This window comes from Histomonas meleagridis, assembly GCF_020186115.1.
Source record: "Histomonas meleagridis strain 2922-C6/04-10x chromosome Unknown contig_51, whole genome shotgun sequence".
Taxonomy (NCBI): Eukaryota; Parabasalia; order Tritrichomonadida; family Dientamoebidae; genus Histomonas; species Histomonas meleagridis.
In genome coordinates, this window is record NW_027150894.1 from 1,177,055 (window position 1) to 1,197,711 (window position 20,657).

Consider the following 20,657-nt stretch of genomic DNA (forward strand, 5'->3'; position numbering starts at 1 on the left):
TTTGAAGGTCTTCGAAAGTAAGATTGTCCCATATTTCTTTAATGGCACTTTTTAACTCTTTTTCATCGTTAAATGATTTACCTGCGAACTTGTTTTTCGAGTATCCGAAAAACCAGAAGTCACTTGGTGCAATATCGGGGGAATATGGCGGATGGGGTGCTCTTATTAGTCCGCTTTTTTTTATACAATCAGTGGTCACTTTTGAATTATGAATGCGACAGTTGTCCATATGAATAAACATTTCCTTAACCTTTTTTTTTCTAGTACCAATTCGTCCATTTTTGACGATGCTGGATAAAATGCATCCACAAAAATGTGTTGAATTAAATTTTAAACTCAAATCTAAAATCTTAACTGTTACAAGGCCAACACCAGTAAAGAATATTGTAACCATCCGTTTTTTTGTATTGATACTTTGTCTCAACCTTGGTGTAACAGAATCTGGATTTGGTGCCCATTGAAATACATGATCATAATGCATATTAAACCAACTTTCATCACCAGTAATAATATTGGCAAAATTGTTTGGTTCATCTGCCTTAAGTATCTTTAAAAGTTCTTCTGATTCTTGGTCCCTTTTTAATTTTTGTTCATTAGTGAGTAAATGAGGAATCCATTCTTTTGGATATTTTTTATAATTCATTACTAATAAGTTTCTCTTAACAAAAAATTTATCAACGTGGAAAGCTTTTGCCATTACCTTGGTTGATGCATAAGGTTCATCATTGAGAAAATTTAAAATTAATTTCTTAATATCGATTTTTGGCCTTCCACTCCTTGGGAGATCTTCGCCTGTGGTTCTACCCTCCTTCCAGCTTTTGATCCAAAATTTTATTTGGATTTCAGAGTATGCTTCCTCCTTATACGTTTCATCTAATTGCTTTTTGATTTTCCTGCAACCTTGGCCTTGTAGCATTAAAAAATGAATGACATACATTTGCTCAATAGACATAATACCAATTATTTTAAACGTTCGAAAATTTAAACGTATATAACTTTCCACTGAATTTATATTTTTTAAAAATTTGTATATACTTAAATACACAAGAGTTTATACTTATATATAAATACCATTTTATGTTTTAATTCATTCTTAATAAAGAATTACAGGGGTGGGTCGGGTACTTTTTCACCCCCCTGTAAAATGATTTCTATGATTATAATTTCACAAAAGTTGTTGTAAGTCGAAATTATCATGATACAAAATTTTTCGAGATCTATCATCGATGAAACTTATTAAATATTTTTGTTCTTCCCCTTACCTTTTATCTAAGTAATGAAGATCAGTGTTTCAAATCTGATTAACAAATGGCGCAACAAATCTAAGTTTATGTTCATTTTCAGGTTTATATTCTTTTTCAAACATAAATAAATCATTACTTTCATAAACCTTTCGGATCTGGTTCTGAGAAACACTCTATCCTTTACTTAGAGAAACATCTGTCATCCTTTTGTAACCAACTCTGAATTTTTAAGTGTATTGCAAAATGATATCGATCGCATTTTGTTCTACATTCTTTAAATGCCTCCCTCTTTTGAGTTTTGGATATTCAATATTATTCTTTTGAAAAACTTTCTGAAATGAAGTGTTGGAACACCTAAAGTGAGAAGAAATTTCTCGCATAGTAATTCGCTCTTCTTCAAGCAACATATTTATTATCAAAATATTAACTTTAGAGAGGAGTTCAAGATGATTTCCAAAATTGAACAAGATGTTTTCTTCGGAAATTTTAGTTTTCACTTCCTTTTCATTTTTCGTGTATACTAATGAATTTTGAAGAGTTTCAACTAGATGCTCATCAATAATTTCTCTATCATTGATTTTTGCTTCCTTACAAAACAAGAAAAATGTGTGATCAAAATTATTGAACTTTAAATATCCAGCAATAAGTTTATTGGCCATCTCACTTGTCACAGTGGTAGTAAGACAGGATTGATGTGGAGGATATTTAATAAAATCAAAAGAATGATCACCTGAATCAATGTTACCATTTGCAGCTTGACTAATTGCATTTGTGAGTATTAAAATAATCTCTAGTACGTATTGATGCTGTTGGTCTCGATTAAACATAAATTTCCATCATTGTTTGATGCTCTGGATCCATCGATTGTATATATTTTGACATTACCACTTTTTCAATTGATTTTGATCGTTCTCGAAAGTGGAGTGACATTTCCGCGCACCATAGCTGTAATTATTTTTTTAATGTCCTCTATCGAGTTAAAATCAAGTAAAGTATTCAAGTTCATTGGTCACTTCACAGGAAAATGACGTTGAAACAAACTGAGTAGGGAGATAAAAATTTCAAAATTAACAAATGAACAAATTAAATATATCAACTTAGATTATTAGGAAACTTAAATTTAAATTCGAATATGGATGTACTATGCGATTTATGGAAGGCTTTGAAAAAAACATGCGAAAAATATTCACTGAAAAGGTTCATTTGTCATAGACACCTCATTGAACTATTTAACCCATAATCATTGGCAGAATTTCTAATAACGAGGCTCTGTCAAACTATTAAAAAGAAAAGTAAATTAAGTACATTTAATAGAATAGCTAATTTAGTCGATTATGTGATAGAATCTCATAGAAATTTCAATGGGAATGGAAAAGCTGGAATAATAAGAAACATAAATAGACTTCGAATAAAAGCAGAGTTTCGAATTATAAAAAGAGAAAATATTCAAAATTTTACAAAGGATGATTGCACATGTGATGCAAAAAAAATTAATGAGCAGAGATATGGATCAAAAGACGCTGATTGCCTTCACACTTGCTTATGTCCTTATAGAAATATAGAGGGTGATGAATTTGTTCTTGATCATTTTAATATCACTGATCCGATCATTAGATATCAAAAATCAAATCTAGAATGGCCAGATGTTCAGAAAAAGAAAAAATTCAAACTTTATCAAATCGATCTAGATGCGGAAAACAAATACATATCGACTCATGTTAAAATGCTAGAAACAATTGAAGAGATCAAACCAGAGATTGTTGTAGGACACTTGGAGCTACAAATATTGGAAATATATCGAGTGGTTATAGAAGAGGAAAAATTTGCTAATCTGGATGGTAATTCTCGTGAAATTATAAAGAAATGGAGGAAACGAGTTTATGCTTCTATTTTCCAGGAGGATTTCTTTCAAAACCAAGGGAAAAAGTAAAAATTAACAATTAACGATATATTTCTGCATGAAAATCTGAGGTTATTGCTCATAATATATCAATTTTTATTCGACAGTTATTTATTATATATATTTGTTTTCAAAAACAACTGCTTTTAATTTTTCAGCGACCATTTATGAACAGTTATGAAAAAAGCAATTTCAAAATGATGAAATCATATTCCCTTTAGCTTCTGTGTCATAGTCATTCATTCGTATGGAAATTAAGTATTATATATATATTATTGTAGAGAAATTTGATTAATTTTATCATTTAACACATATATAACAAATACATTATATTGGTACATAATTAACAACTGATCAATTTTATCTTTTTTATAGTAAGGTCTGATTGGTGTGAAAATGTCTGAAATGAAGTGAAAATCTGTCACTCTGACATCTATCGGCCCTTCTCAAAATTGAATGAAGGCTAAACGTACGAGCAATTTTAAGCCAGTTTTCTGGGTGAAAAAATGTAGTTATCAATGAATAAACAATATCCATTCAATACATAATTTTTTTTCCTTTATGAATGTATCATAAAAACTCAAAAATCATCAAATTTTAAGAATAATTTCGATTTTGAAAATCTGTGTAAAACTCGAGTTTTTTGATATAATTCGATTGAAATATATGAGCGCATTTATAAGCATACAAAATTTTGTGAAAATTTCCTTTACTGATTCAATTTCACTTCATTTTTATTTGTGAGATGAATTCAAATTCTATTCCGACATTGACGCAATGCTGCAATACTTTTGGTTTTGGTGATGGCATGAAGGTCCACACTTCATGTCGTAGTGCTGAATTTCGTTCCGAAAAATCATTACTCATTCGCATTAATTTAATCAAAAAAATTCATCCAACAATAACTGTAAATCAATTGTGACAAGTTCTCGGCATATCTACGCGCAAATACTATATAGCGCATAGAGGTGATGATGTCAACGTTATAAAAGAAAAAATTCCACCACCAGCACAATTACTAACTGAAGAAGAAGTAATTTTCATTTATTAATTCTATTTTTAATGGACAATGCCACAATTCTTGTCTCACAGGAAAAGAAGTCAGGGATATTGCATCTGAAATATATAAGAAAAGGACAGTTATAGATCGTGATTTCAGTCGAGATTGGTGTTTTAATTTTCGTAAAAGACATCAAGATCGAATTACAAAAGTCAAAGTTCCATGCGTAGATGTAGAAAGAGCTTCAATTGATATTGCTCAAGTTCATCAATATATTGCCAATATCGAGCGCATTTTGACTGACCCTCCAAATCCGCATTCATTGATAAATTTCGATGAAACGGGTTTCAGCAAGCGACCAGATAAGGGTAAAACAAAAAGCGTTTTTATATGCAATGATTGTGAAATAAAACCATACTGGAGGGCAACAGTCGAACAGCATCACATATCTCTTGTAGCAGCAATTACAGCTTCATTTCTATCAATACGACCACTTTTACTGTCTACCAGGAAGACTTTTGATCAAGATCTCAAAGAAACTTTCTTTTGTCGATGGGGGACATGAATTTATACTCCTAAGGGATATATGACGCAGGATTCGATGCTATTTTGGGTCAAATATTACCTTGCTCCATATGTTAAATTAATTCGTGATAACATAGAAGGAAACAAGCATTGTGTAATAATCGCTGATGGATGCACGGCACATTTTGGACCCGAAATTGAGCAAGCACTTAATGAAATCGGAGATATCGAATTTATTCCAATTCCGTCTCACTCAAGTCATATAGTTCAAATGCTTGATGTGTCTTTGTTCTCTGCACTGAACAGAAAATATTCAACAATTTTTGTTGACAAAGCATATTCCAAGTTTACTCAAACACTTTAAAAAATCAAAAAGGCATATCAATCCTCTGTCAATGAGGAATTGATTCGAAGTTCGTGGGAAGCTGCAGGATTTAAATTGAAAATTCACAATGGTCAAGTAATTGACATTGAATTCGAAGAAGAATTTAGGGATAAATTAATAAGAGAAGCAACACATGAATATGTTGCAGATAACTAAAAATTTATCAACAAGAAATGAAGTGAAATTGAATCAGTAAAGGAAATTTTCACAAAATTTTGTATGCTTATAAATGCGCTCATATATTTCAATCGAATTATATCAAAAAACTCGAGTTTTACACAGATTTTCAAAATCGAAATTATTCTTAAAATTTGATGATTTTTGAGTTTTCATGATACATTCATAAAGGAAAAAAATTATGTATTGAATGGATATTGTTTATTCATTGATAACTACATTTTTTCACCCAGAAAACTGGCTTAAAATTGCTCGTACGTTTAGCCTTCATTCAATTTTGAGAAGGGCCGATAGATGTCAGAGTGACAGATTTTCACTTCATTTCAGACATTTTCACACCAATCAGACCTTACTATAATATAAAAAATAGATTCACAGAATAATTTTTAAAAATTTTTTCAAGTGCGTGTCAATTTTCTGCTTCATCAAAGTATGGAATTTCAAAAAAATGTTTTTTATTCGAAATTTTCATTTTCGCATTTTTTTAAAAGATATTGTGATTCTCAAAAAACGAAAAAAATTAAATGTATCGTTCATACAAAAAGTTGTACGAACGATTATTTTTAGTTTAAAAAAATCATAGCTTTATCCCATGGATGTGACCCCATTTTTTTTAAATCATTTAATCACGTGAACTTTTCGCTTTTAAAATTTAAAAAAAAATAGATAAAACATTAAAATAAAAAAAAATTTGATTTGATGAGGATATTTTGACGGTTATGCTGTCAATTTTGAATGCATTTAATTTTCAGAGCTGAAAAAATGTCATTCAGAAAACATAACATCAACATGTCGACTAACTACACTTTAGCGGAATCATAGCTATAAATAAATGAAACGAACCACATATTGTCTTACACTAAGCAGATCAAAATTCGATATTTTACGAATGTCATTTATTAATATTATTAATAATGTAATGTTGTGCATAATGTTATTTACAAATGTTATACATAAATGTTATTCATTAATGAACATAATAATAAATGATCAGTAATAATTAATAATAAAGAATGATAAATCTAATGTTTAATGATGACTATTATATTTAATTAGTAATGATAAATGTTAAAAATGAATTATGATCAATAATAATAATGAATGAATAAAATAATTAATAAAGAATGAATGCATATATTAGTATGTATTATTTATAATAATCATAAGATCTAAATTTCGAATGCAATCAAATTGAGATTAAAAAATTCACTTTAATAAAATTAATGAAACTTTGATATGATCAATAATTATTAATGTTTGTTAATATTATAATAATTCTGAAATTATTAATTCATCATTTATAATTCAGATATTTTTATTACAAACAAAATATCACTTTTGAGTTGAATATCGTATGTCAAATTGTTTTGAATGTGTCGTTTTTATTTACGGTTTTTCCGCGTATTAATTGAATACTCATTCAATAATTGAATACGACTCAATTTTTCAAAAAATATCATCATTTCTTCCCATAAATACAAATTATTTTAATCAAAAAAAACATTATAGATATACGTTGCTAAATGTGTAGATTCGATTAATGCTATCGGAATTTCAAAATAAAAATATTTTTTTAAATCGATCTTATTCTATTTTATAATTAATTTTTTGAAGATTTAATATCAAATTATTTAATTACTTTATATAAGTTATATTATGAATTAATTTTATCTATGATCTGTAAGTTTGATTTACGAAGTTTAGAAAAAATTAAAATAATTGGAATTTTTTATGATTGAATCGGCATGCATTCAAAAAAGTAAGTATTTGAATGGTTTATTACGTAAAGCGCGTATAAAAGTGCGTATGTGAAATATGCTCCCATATGAATAAAAACAAAGCATGAATAAAAAATGAAACTCATAATAAAAAAACAATAATAATTATTATAAAAAATCCAAATAAAAATAAATAAAAATTGATTTTCTATTCATATTGAATATCTTTGAGTGCTATTAGAAAAGCATTCAACAAATTTTTTTTTTTTTCGTCTTTCCTAAATAAATCTAAATAAATAATGACCTTCTATATATTTTTGATTTTTATGGACTGAACACAGTAACATCTGATACCATTCCATATTCCCTCAATGGTATTGGTATGATTCCTTCATCGGATTTAAATCCTTCGGGATGGTCTACTTGTTTGAGTGTAATTACAATTGTAAAAATCTAGATTTTTGTTTAATATTCGATTGCTGGCATGTATGCACTTCAACAATCTGTATATATTATTGATCCTTTTTCTACATCAAAAAAATCATATTAGATAAGGTTTCGATGTTTCTATTGTTTACCTTTTGTGCGAAAAGTTTCTTTTCTGGTGTTCTTTCTACTCCTCCCATGACCCATGATCCTTCTACTGACATCCACTCTGGATGTCCTCTATGGTGCTCATTTTTCCCAAAAAAATCTACAGAAGATACAATGATTTTATTGAAAATCAAATTGATGGTATGATAATGGAGAAGTTTCGAGAGTTTTTATTTCTGACTTTATATTTCAAACTTTAACTAATCTTCTCAAACTTATGCCAAATTTCTGACTTCGGAAAAATCTATTTGGAGATGGCCAAAATTCTCAAACTTTTGCCAAATTTATTTTACGGAACTTATCAAAATTTGAATACAATTTTACGGTTATTGGAAAATTCAAAACAAAATTTCTAGAATAACCATTTATTATTTTATAATGACATTTACAGGTATGCCTAAAAATACTATAGTGAGTTTATATTTGGAAAAAAAATTGCTATTGATAATTATAAGAAATTTAAGAATTGATTATCAGTATCAATCTTTTGAACTTCAAATGATAAGTTCAAATGAAGGGCAATTGGAATTATGGAAGCAAAATACTGATTTGTTGAAAGAAAAGCAAAAAAGACAATAAACTAGACAACAAATAAAAAAATACTTGGAATTTTCACCGAATTGTTGTTGATATTGATAAGCAATTTAATAATTGATTATTAATATCCACCTCTTGCACTTCATATAATAAGCGCAAGTGAGAAACAAATGGAATAATTTCTTCTGAATAAGAAAAAAAATATTTTTCAATTTTTGGTTTAGTGCATTTCTGGAACCACTGGATCATTTTCAGTCAAAAAATAATTGAAAATATGAAAGTTTGTTAAAGCACTACAAAAGATATACGTCATTTCGTATCTATCTAATTCAAAGGATAATCTTGAAAACATGATTTTCCATAAACTTTTGTGTCTACCAAACCATCTTTCAACAATGACTCTATCATGATTGATATTTTAATTGTAATTTTGTTGTTGTGTTGTTAATCCGTTTCTTGTTTTCTTGAAGGTGTTTCTGCACCAGGATAAATATTTTTAATTTCTATATATCCCTTATCAAAAATAGCTGTTGGAGCAAATTTATTTGGGAACATTGATATGTAACGATTCATTTCAGATAAATAGATATTTAGTAATCCACTTTTTTGGAACATTTTGAAGTCATGTGTAGAACCTTTAACTGATCCTCTTAAATCAATTAACAATCCTTTTGGACCAACAGCTGCTTGCATTTTGATACAATGTTTCTTATGTTTTCCTGAATACCAATCTAAGTTTGATTTTGATACTTGTACAGAAGCATCAATAGCACGTGTAGCAAATGGAAAATGTTCAAATAAAATCCCATCTCTTTCATTTTCTTTTTGTGAAATCCATCGAACTGCAAAATTGAATAAAATGTTATGACAAATTGAAATTGTTTGAAAGACAATTCTTTTCAAATAGGAATTGTCATAACCAAATTGCATTTGAAGGAAAACAAAACTCAAAGCATGCTTACAAGAGCATAGTGCTATTAAAAACATTGTTTTAATTGAAAGTTTTGGTTTTCTTCCACTTGTATGAGCATTTTCCAGATAAGGTTCTATGACTTGGAAAAAAATTAAGAATTCTTGACATTTGAAATTTGTCAATGTTTTCATCATGTGATCATCTTCTTGACTAATAATAAAATCTGCATCATATTTCATTTAATCTTCTTCATCATCACTTGATATTCAATCAATAGCAAGATTAATTTCCTGTTAAAACTAGTTTTTCATTTTCTTCGAAAGTTTCAAGATTAAAATTCATTAGAAAAATTTAAAAAAATTCATGTTTTCAAAATTGAATAAGTTCACAAAAGTTCGTAAAATTTTGCTGAAGTTTGAAATATTTAACAAAATTTGAATTAATTTAATTAAAGTATAAATAATTTGGCATAAGTTTGAGAACATTGGCTTAATTTGAATGAGTTTGGTTTTTATTTCTGCATAACTTACTAAACTTTCAAAATCTTTCGAAACATTCCAAACCATTTCTCTGAAAAAGTGGGATCGTTCGAAATTTATTTTTCAAAAATCGATTGAAATAAATTGGAAATTTGGTCTGCGGTTATGTAATTGATCCGTAATACATTATGCCCAACTACTACTATTAAGGTTCTTATATTAATTCTTAAAAAAATAATAAGATGTATCTGCTAAAAAAAATACGATTGCAACTAGTTATTCAAATAAAAAAAATAGAAAAATTTGTAACGTTATGGGACGCCCCGTTCTACGAAATAGGGGGGTGACAATCGGATTCGAACGAAAAACGTTCAAAGGAATAAAAAAGTACTGGGTGCGTCAAAGGAACCGCTTGCAATTGAAAGGAATTGAACATATCGGATTTTCCCGATAGGTTTTGTTCGATTTTTAATCGGCAAAGGGTAATTCCTCGTTGTAAAAAAACGATGGGAAATTTCAATGAAAATAATTCAATAAAAAATGCTTAACATTTATGACAATGATTTTTGTGTGGATATGGTATGTGTCATGGTGATTTTCAATAATATGTGTCAAAATGTTATCAAATATTGTCGAAATAAATGAATTACACTCAAAAAGTATTAGAACAAACGAATCACATTCAAAAAGTGTCAGAATAAATGAAACACATTCAAAAGTGTCAGAATAAATGATTCACATTCAAAAAATATAGGAATAAATGGATTTAAATTTCCAAGCAATAAGCAGTCTTATAAGCCAAGGATTTCATTCTTCATATATTACTCAAATTACAGGTGCATCTTTTTCTCGCACAGAGATCGTTACTTGCAAAAAATGCCAGAAATATATGAAATTTAACATACAAAATATGAATTTTAGATGTACAAATCGATTATGTTTTACAACCGTTCATGCTTATTCTCCTCTCCCTTATGAATCAGTTAAAGCTGATATCAATAAAATTCTATTTATATTCGCTTGCTTTTGTGCCGATTTTTCGATTCACACTACCCACGAGGTTGTCGGAATGTCAATGCCAACAATTATTCATTGGTTTGACATCTTCCGACAAGAAATGATAAGAAAAAATTTAAATGAAATGACAAGCAATCCTTTAAAAGATTATATGCAGATCGACGAAAGCGTTTTTACAAAACGTTAAAACCATGTGGGAAGAATTGTCCCACAACAATGGGTATTTGGAGGTTGCGATGGGAACAAAGGAGGAAGAGTTTATTTTTTTTCTGTTCCAAACAGGAAGATATAAACTCTCCAACCCATTATTAAATTAATGATTGCTCCTTCATCACTTATTGTAAGTGATGAATGGAAATCATATTCTTATTTAAATAAAGATTCTTATTCCCATTTAACAGTAAATCATTCTCAGAACTTTGTGGATCCTCAAACTTTAGCACATACACAACGAATCGAATCTTTATGGGCTGCGGCAAAACTTTGGCGAAGAAAAAAAGGTTACTCAGATAAAAATAAATTATCTGATTACCTTCACGAATTTTGTTTTAGGGTCAATCATGGAAGAGATTTCGGATATATTTGGAAAAATCTTTTCAGATAAAATCAAACATTAATTAGAAATTATTTTTATTTTATTTTATTATTATTATTATTATTATTATTATTATTATTATTATTATTATTATTATTATTATTATTATTATTATTATTATTATTATTATTATTATTATTATTATTATTATTATTATTATTATTATTATTATTATTATTATTATTATTATTATTATTATTATTATTATTATTATTATTATTATTATTATTATTATTATTATTATTATTATTATTATTATTATTATTATTATTATTAATAGAGAGATGTAACAATAGGTTTACTTAAAATTCTGAATTTTTGAAAAAAGAATATCATAATAAAGAAATCTTTCATTTGATTGATATAATTTGATATTTGATTTAATAAAAATTATCTTTCATGTATTTTTATTTATATATATTTATGATTAACAATATGATAAATACAATATGAATAATAATATGATTAACAGAATCCTGTTATAATAACCAATATACGATTCATTTATTCTGACATTATTTGATAACATTTTGCCACATACTAATGAAAATCACATGACACATACCATATCCACACAAAAATCATTGTCATAAATGTTAAGCATTTTTTATTGAATTATTTTCATTGAAATTTCCCATCGTTTTTTTACAACGAGGAATTACCCTTTGCCGATTAAAAATCGAACAAAACCTATCGGGAAAATCCGATATGTTCAATTCCTTTCAATTGCGGGCGGTTCCTTTAGCGCACCCAAAGTACTTTTTTCGAAATATGTCACTTTTAACGATAAACATCAGCTTTTTCCAGAATAAAATCTTTTTCCGAAAAATATCTTTTAAATTCCCTTTTAAACCCTTGTAAGTACTCTATCTGAAGGACTTCTTTTCGTTGTAAGTTTTTATCATAAATGTAACATCCTAAAATATATTGGTCATCATGATAATTAATAAATTGGTTTGGCAGAGAAGAAATATTAATTAACAAAACCATTTGTTTAGAATATAATCAAACTTTGTTTTTATTACATCAAGTTTAGCTGGTTATGCCATTCCTGCCACTTGTCGAACAAATGCATCGATAACATCACCATCTTTGAGATTAAGATCATCTGGTGTTTGTTCTTCATTGATCCTTTCACCCTGATGGAAAAATCTCATGGTTGTTGGATCAATTCCTGTACGTTTACAATACACGTTGAATAATCTCCCCATCTTTGCCCTTTTCTTAACTCTGAAATATATCTCTTCTCCTTGAGGGTCTTTTATTGTTAAGTTAACAGTTTCTTGAGTTGAAGAATCTTGTGATGGGTCAGGTTTTGGTGAAGTTTCTGATTCCATTTAAGTTTTGACCATAGCGCACGTTATCTGGTGTAAAGAATTCAATTTTATTTGGTTGCAACTATCGGGGCACCCCCATAAATTTATCGTATGTTTTCCATCTCATGTTTGAAGATTTTAACACTCTTTTTTTATTATTTTTTAATTGATCAATACACCATATTCCATAAAAGCATATATTTCTATCAAATTAACAAATAAACTTACTTCTGCACGATATTTATTGTATTTTGTATTACGTTGCTCTTTAATATGTTTATCCTATTACTTTCTAGTTGCCATATGGTGTTTCCTGTTCAATAATCTTTTTTATGAGTTTTTCAAAAAAAAATTCAGTTTGCTTTGCTTCTTAAACGACGCTAATTGCAGGCTTCTTGAACAAAAAACAATATTTTTAAAACAAATTTGTATGTTTACTAATAAATAAATACCTTATTTACGTTTTGAATGAAATTATTCCATTCTTCAAGAACATCATTATTTTTCGGTAAAACGAAATGATCAATTAATGAAAGCAAACTCAGCCAGCCATTTTTAATGTATTCGCAGTAATTCATCAATTTTTTCGATTGCGAAATCAACGGCACCGCTGTTGTCAGGCAAAAGCAGAAGCATTTTACGAAGCTAAGTTTACACTCATCGCTTAAAATGGACACAAAAGTATTATACATTGCAATTTTCTTTCTTTCCTTATCAAACCCACAAAATCTCAAACTCAAATTCATTACAATTATCGGTATTTTCTTAATTATCATTTTCCGATCTTTTTCGAATATTTTTTTCAAATGATTTTTCATTTTTTCGATTTCTTTTTCAGGCAAAAACTCTTCGTCCGTATTTTTCACCAATTTCTCAGCAATTAATCTATAGATCTTTTGGTTTCGTGGCATGTTTCGATTTTCAGTTTCTCGCCAAAACTTTATAACTTTCGTCGGTTCATATTTCTTGTTTTCGAATGATATTAATTCGATTACATTTTCTTTCGCTCGTAATAAGATATCATTTAACGTGTTATTGAAATCTTTTAGCGCTAAAGCAATTTCATAATCGCAAATATGATCAATGTATTTATTCGATAATTTCTTCAGAGCAAAACATTGGAATTCTTCATCTCGAATAAGTGGAATTTCTTTGTTGAGTTTCTTGATGATAATATTATGATTCGTAGAATAAAATTTCTTAAATAAATCAAGTACACTGTACTTATGTATTAGGCCAAAATGAAGAAGTGCGCGAAATCCTTTTTCAAATTGAGATATTTGTGCTTGAGAATATTCACATCTTAAGTCGAATTCTTTCGGCATCTCAAGTAAAAATTCTTCTTTAAGTCTTCGCTTGGACTCGATTTTCTCTTCTTCAGGAAAATTAAAATGAAAATCAATGTAATATATGAAATTCAATTTTTGGATTTGTTTGTCATCAGACTTCAATTTTAACATCTTAACTAATATGGGAACTTCATACTTGGATAGAAAAAAATGTATTGTAGAGTTGGCATAAGCTTTAGCAGTGGATAAAGAGTTAAGATACGAAAAACCGCCGTAAATTGAATACTTATTTGGTTGGGTGAAGCGGTTGTTAGTAAATGACTTGGCAAAAAGAACAAATGATGGGATTTCAATGTTGGATGAGATAAAGTTCAAGGCGTTAACAAGGGTTTTAGAATTGTTCCGTATTTTTACATGTGGGATAAGAAGAAGATCAATGAAAGCAAATGCAAATAGTCGTTTATCTTGATTATAACAAATAGATGCAATTTCGGTGTGTTCGGGTGTGAGGAGAGTGCACGCGTGTTGTATTGATAACATGAAATTGTTGAAGCATTTAATTGGTAATGGATTATTTTCAATTTCAAGCATTAGTTCATCATATTTTGCGAATAAAGAACTAATAAATAATGGATAGGATTCAAAGAATGAACAAACAAAATGTCCTGAGATATGTGGTAAGGTTTGAGAAATCAATGATTTTATAATGGGAACAGCCATGTTGAATGTCTTAGGAAACATAAAATAAGAAAAAATAGCTGGAAATGTTACGTGAGAAAATAAACATAAATCACTTAAACCATTTTGGAAATAATTTTTGATGTTTTCAGTCATCTGCTGTACATCGTTTTTCTGAATGATGTCTGTTAGTTTGCTTTTAATGTTTGTGATCAAACCAGAGCTTGTTGAATAATATTTCATAAAATGAAAGATTTCTTTACCTGGTATCTTCTTATTCGGCCTAAGCTCTTCTCCAAATCTAAAGTTTACCATTAAATAAGAAGAGATTTGAAAGTTTTGGAAAATATTTTTGAATTCATTCTCCGTAGTTTTGTACTCATTTTCAGTGTTTGTATGGAACTCGTATTTTGTGTGTAGTTGTAAAACATTTTCATACAATTCGGTTGTTTGCGTGCATTTCATTTAGTGATTTGCTGTGGTATTCAAGCCGCTTTTTGAATAAACTTTTTAAATATACACGATAGAATACTTTCCTTATTGTTTTTGCTCAGTAATTACATTGTAATTTTAATTTTACTTACGGTAGCATCAAATAATCAAAATGTAAATTTCATAAAACCAGAAGAAACTTTCATCAAAGTATATCCTTCCTTTAAAAGCAAACTAAACACAAATTTGGTAATGATGTGTTTAATATTCCAATCAGTGATAACAAATGTGATATCTTAATTATAATTGGGATAAACCTTTTAAAGATGATTTTACTCTTTTCAATGGCAAAAAATGATTCATCAGTTTTAATATATTTTGAATAAAAGAAACAAATTTTATAATTATTATATATTTATTATCATATTAATTTGTTTTAGAACATCGTGATGATTATTTTCCGATTCCCCAAACTTCTAAATCAATTACTTTAAATTGCACTTTTGATGTTAACTGTAATGAATTGAATGCTTTACATTTTTCGCTGAAGCCTTTCATCAAGTTTCTATCTAAGTAAATCGCTGCAGCATTACTACTTCCGCACATAAGCTCATCCTGGGAATAATATGTAAAGTATTTTGCAGTCCTTGCCCATCTATAACAAACAAATTGAGGAGTATATGTAAATACAAAACTATCACCACTTCCATAACTTGATGTAGAACTGACAGAAACGCCGTTCGAAGAGAAAAATCCAATTGTATCTCCCGTGGAAGTCTTTATCAGAATTACACATGAACGAATTCTTTTAAGTGTTGAAGAAAGAGCTTGATATGAGACGCCATCACGTGAAAGCCGATACTTCAAAAACCATTTGAGTGTCTTGAAGCGTAAAGGTAGAGAGGAGCGAAGCGGAATTGATGATGAGCTATCAAGTATCGATGATTCACCATCTGAAAAAGCAGGCTTCTCTATGGACTTTTTAGACTTTTCGGGCGGAGTCATGAATTTCGTAAGTGGTGGAGGTGTATAGTTAATTTCTGCTTGTAATTTTGCAGCACGAGTTTCAAGAACTTTCTGATATTCGGTAAGCTCAGATAGCTTGCCAGTAAAAACGTATGTATCAAGAGATGTGTCATCATCTAATATATAGAGAAAATAAACTGTTAGTAATGATAGTGAATCTTCGCTGATAACTTCATCTGGAAAACTAAAAAGTTCACATGGATGTGGTTCTATAGTGGATGCAACAAGACCCTTGATGTCAATAGTGATTGGTTTTATTGATTTTGAATATGGATCAAAACGAATACATTCATCAAGTAAAAGTAATAATCCATTAATCGGCGCTGGGCGATTAAATATCTGTGAGTCAATTGGATTCAAATTATTTAGTGTTGAATCAAGTTCAATGATTATTTTATCACCAGGAATTACATCCTGGATATTATTAATTTGCCTGATAGAAAAAATTGGAACACCAAATTTGAGGGCAATTAATTGAAGGGTATCATCATTCTGAACGGTGTACTCAACTTTGTTCCTTTCCATTCAGAATCAAATTTGATAATAGGAAATAAAGCATTGAATTCAATTCAATTTTACAATTCTCAGATTTTAATATGCGGTTTATATCAAATATTGGATACTTTACGTTTATAATTACATCAACATCTGTTCATTCCGATGTATCATGTTTCATATCAGTTATATATCACATAGAGAAAAACAAAAACAGTGAAAAATCTCAACATATTCCCAAATTTATTTATACAGTAATTTATATATACCATATATTAAAGAATTTATTATTGAAACATAATTTTTAAAATAAATCTTCAAAAATTTTTAAATTTTACGCAACAAAATATATCAATTAACTTTATCAAAACAATTATTTTCTTACTGCATTTCTTTGGTTCACAAACCCAGCAATTCTTTGCCCATTTCTTTGAGGATATACCATTTGAGGTCTTGACTTTTTCGGTGACATAGTATGTAATGTTGCAGGTCCTCTAAATTTCGCGAGTCTACTTGGTCTTTCCGTAGTTGGTGAGTGAGCTCTATTTGCAGCAGTTGCCGCCTCCATTTTTTGCATTTCATTTTGTATTTGATTTACGTCTACTTGTATACTTTCATTTGTATTTAATGGAGATGAAAGTATTGAAGGAGCGAAAGTAAATGGTGGTGGAATAGTGATTGCATTTTTCTCCACTTTTTGAGTTGTTTCTTCTTTCTTTTGAACCTTATCGTCTTCACTTTTTGAAGGGTTTACATGCTCATCAATTTTTGATGTGCTAATTACATCAGTATTTCTTCTAATGCTAACTTTCGGCTTTGGAATAGGGCCATCATGTTTACTTTCGTTACTTATTCTATTAAATTTATGTCTTACTTCCTTACTTAAATCATCTTTTGAAAGACTTGTTCTTCTTCTAGTTCTAGCTTCTCCATTATTTCTTCTCAAGGAAGGCGGAGATTTATTTTGGAAAGGAAGTGAAGGAGGAGGAGACATTGGTGGTACACTAATTGAACTTTCATTAACATTTTGTTTTCTTATTCTTAATTTATTTCCTTTATTAGCATTAGGAGGCAACGGCGGCATTTCTTTTTTCCTTTTTCTAATTCTTTCACCATTATCATTTTTATTTAAATAATTTATAATTTTTTCATTTCTAATTATTTCAGTTTCATTATTAATATTATCCTTCAATACAACAGCAGCTATATTTGATAAAACCTTTTCGATAACAATAGCATCGGACACGTCAATATTTTTCTTACCACAATTAATTTCATTTATTGCAAAATTATCAGTTGTATTAGACATTGTCGAAAGAGATAATCTTCTTATTGCTTGTTGATTTTTCATTTCTTGTGAATGTGATCTTCTTAAAGCAGATAATCTTCTGGAGTTTGAATTCTCAGTCAAATTCTTTCTATTTTCTACTGGCAAATAAGTTGTTCTACTTGCTATTATTGAATGACAACAATTCATATTAAGTATATTACTCCACATTTCTTGTTTGAACAAGTTATTAATTGGTATTTTAGGTGCATCTGATTGTTCTATTTCCTTAATCCAACTTGGGCATAACTTTATAGTATACAAAGTACTTAAAGGTAATTTACTTTTGAACTCGATACCTCCATATATTATAATATCCAAATTATCTAATACTGCACCACTTGCATATCTTAATGACTCTGGAAAGTTACCATTATCTTCGACTTTTTTAACATTTAATCCAAACAAATCAATGACAAATGTATTACAAATTGGCTTATCTGATATTCCGCCAATTATTATCATTTCTTTCCCTAATATTAATGATATATGAGCTTTTCTTGCATTAATTGAGTTTAATATTTGTTCTTTCTTCCATTCATTTGTATTAAAATTAAATGACCATAAATCATTCAATAAACCTTTATGACCTTTGCCCCCGAAAATAAACATCTTATCCCTAAAAACTACTGCTGAATGATCGACACGAGGTTCAGGGAAAGCGCCAGAAAACTTTAATTGTTCAATCGATTCTTTCGTTGGATCTAAGACCCAAATTTCGGAATTTAATCCTTTTGCTTTAGTTTTACCTCCATAGATATATAATTTGTTTTTATAAGTTACACATGTATGTCCATAACGATAAAATTGGATTCGGATACAGAACTGACGCCATTTTTGAGTCTGCATATCGAATCGCATTATTTCGGGTATTTCCTTAATACCGACGAATCCTCCGATTACATATAATGAATCATTAAGATATGAAAATGTACATCTTCTTCTACCAATGATACCACTTTCGATTGTTGTCATTTCAGACAATGGATAATTATGGAAATACTTTTGATGATAAGTCGAAAAATCGGAATATATTAATCTTTGTGATGTTGATACACCGCCATTAAATATTATTGACTTACCATTAGTAATACAATTATGTTGACAAATCGATGGTAATGAATCCGAAATAGAATTTAATGACCAAATCATTAACTTCGGCTTTGTATTTTGTTTGAATGATATTTCATCTAAGAGACGTTGTAAGTTATCGGAGAATTGCGTCTTCTCTTCCAACTTAGAAAACGTAACACATAATTCTCGTCGCTCGAACTTATTCACTTTCGAATCGCGAACAAATGGTATTAATATCGAACGAAACTCTCCAACAATTGGTAAGTAATGAAATACCGAAATTGATTTCTCGAATATTAACTTCGCTGTTTTCCCTCGATCAATATATATGAAGACAATATCATTACAGAGACATAATTGCGCATTTTGTGAATTCTTCTTATCAACTAATGTGACCTCAACTAACATTACAATTCGACGTTGTGGATCCACAAATTTAATGTCATATTTCCGTAACTTATCTTCGATCTTCTTCAACACGGTCATTTGTTTCGCACGTTCTGTAAGGACATCTGCATCTTTGTTAATGCGCTCAATGACTTCCGTTGCTAATGGTAACATTTGCGCGTCGGGATGATAATGCGGAGTAATTTTGACCAGCTCGCGAAGAAATAATAAGTAACGTGGTAACCTTTGGATTGGAGTGATCAAATATGACATCAGATCTCGGCCATCATTAACTTGTTGAAGTTCCGAAAGAATCGACGAAAACGCTTTGTTCACCTTCTTTAATGTCAATAGTTCGGTGATTGTCGGATATAATGATATGTAATGAACTGATGAACGAAGTTTGTCTTCATACTCAAGGAAAATGGAGCTGACACAGGCCGCGTAGTTGTTACGCTCCGACTCGCAAAACGCGGTGTAGAATTCTGTATGTGATTTTTGGATGTCGGGGAAGTCATGAAAGATAATGTCCCGCTCATTGTCTGTGAGAATCCCCTTCGATTTGAGTTGCGGATGCCATACGTCTGTGAGATATTTGAGGTCATCGATAAATTGGAGTTCCGTTTGTTTGACTTCGTGTAAAAGATTCGCACGTCGTTGGAATTTACGGACTGACGACTCCGGGAATTCGATTTTCACCGATATTTCGACCGGATTCTCGAAGTTTATGTATGGCGCGATGATGATATTCTTCGAGATGATCTCTTTGTCGATCATCAAGTATTTGATTGTCATCTCGCACTCGAATGTGCTTTGTATTTTGTTGCAGATGTCTTCCGCTGTGAGAGTATTGAGTAATACGATACTTAAATTGATCGGAAATTTCGGTATACAAAACGCTGTGTTATGTTTTATGGTGAGAAATAAGTTGAATGTGTCCTTTGGTATGGAAATTGTTTGATAAAGATAATATTCTGGTCGATCATATTTCGACTGATGTTGATAACTTAAAAGCTGTGGATACGTTCTGAGCGGTATATCTTTCATGGACAAAAGATGCATAAAATATGGAGTACATATCCATACGGGTAACGAATCATCTAATATTCGTTTGTCAATGAATTTTTGTATCGTAAGCCCTTTGCATTTGGATTCCTCGAGGTATTTGTTGGGGTGGCCATCATAACATACGCAAAAATACCGAGGTGCCATGTTTGGGTTTAGCGGGTATTTTTCCTTTGAATTTTTTCTTGTTGGATTTCAATGGAGCCCAAAATCAGTAACGATAGAAATTTGTGTGGATTTTGATACGATGGGCTCTGAAATGTTCTGAAAATGACTTTCGAAAAGTAAACTATTTCATCTATCTAAATATAAGTAATTTAAAGTTAAAATTATAATAAATATCTTTCCTAAATGGTATTGTTTCTAATAATATGATTTATTCTATGACAAAAATAATTGGAATTTTATGTTTTGGTAGGAAATTTAGCCATTAACGGTCTCTTTGTGATGGATAATTGGAATTAAATACTTTATTTTTTATGTT

The 20,657-nt window shown here is 29.5% G+C and overlaps 3 protein-coding genes across 3 annotated transcripts; all 3 read right to left on the minus strand.

Annotated features, from left to right (window-relative positions):
* Positions 1-12,124: 12,124 nt before the first annotated feature.
* GO595_007262 (putative small ubiquitin-related modifier) lies at positions 12,125-12,421 on the minus strand (the record flags this gene model as incomplete). The annotated part of the gene is made up of 1 exon (XM_067920707.1): positions 12,125-12,421. The coding sequence occupies one exon, from the start codon at positions 12,419-12,421 to the stop codon at positions 12,125-12,127; it is 297 nt and encodes a 98-aa protein (XP_067772781.1).
* A 2,831-nt stretch (positions 12,422-15,252) lies between these two features.
* On the minus strand, positions 15,253-16,350 carry GO595_007263 (TLD family protein; the record flags this gene model as incomplete). Its single annotated transcript, XM_067920708.1, has 1 exon — positions 15,253-16,350. One exon carries the CDS (start codon positions 16,348-16,350, stop codon positions 15,253-15,255), a length of 1,098 nt encoding a protein of 365 aa, XP_067772782.1.
* Positions 16,351-16,693: 343 nt separating this feature from the next.
* Positions 16,694-19,903, minus strand: GO595_007264 (Kelch motif family protein; the record flags this gene model as incomplete). The annotated part of the gene is made up of 1 exon (XM_067920709.1): positions 16,694-19,903. The coding sequence occupies one exon, from the start codon at positions 19,901-19,903 to the stop codon at positions 16,694-16,696; it is 3,210 nt and encodes a 1,069-aa protein (XP_067772783.1).
* Positions 19,904-20,657: the final 754 nt, after the last annotated feature.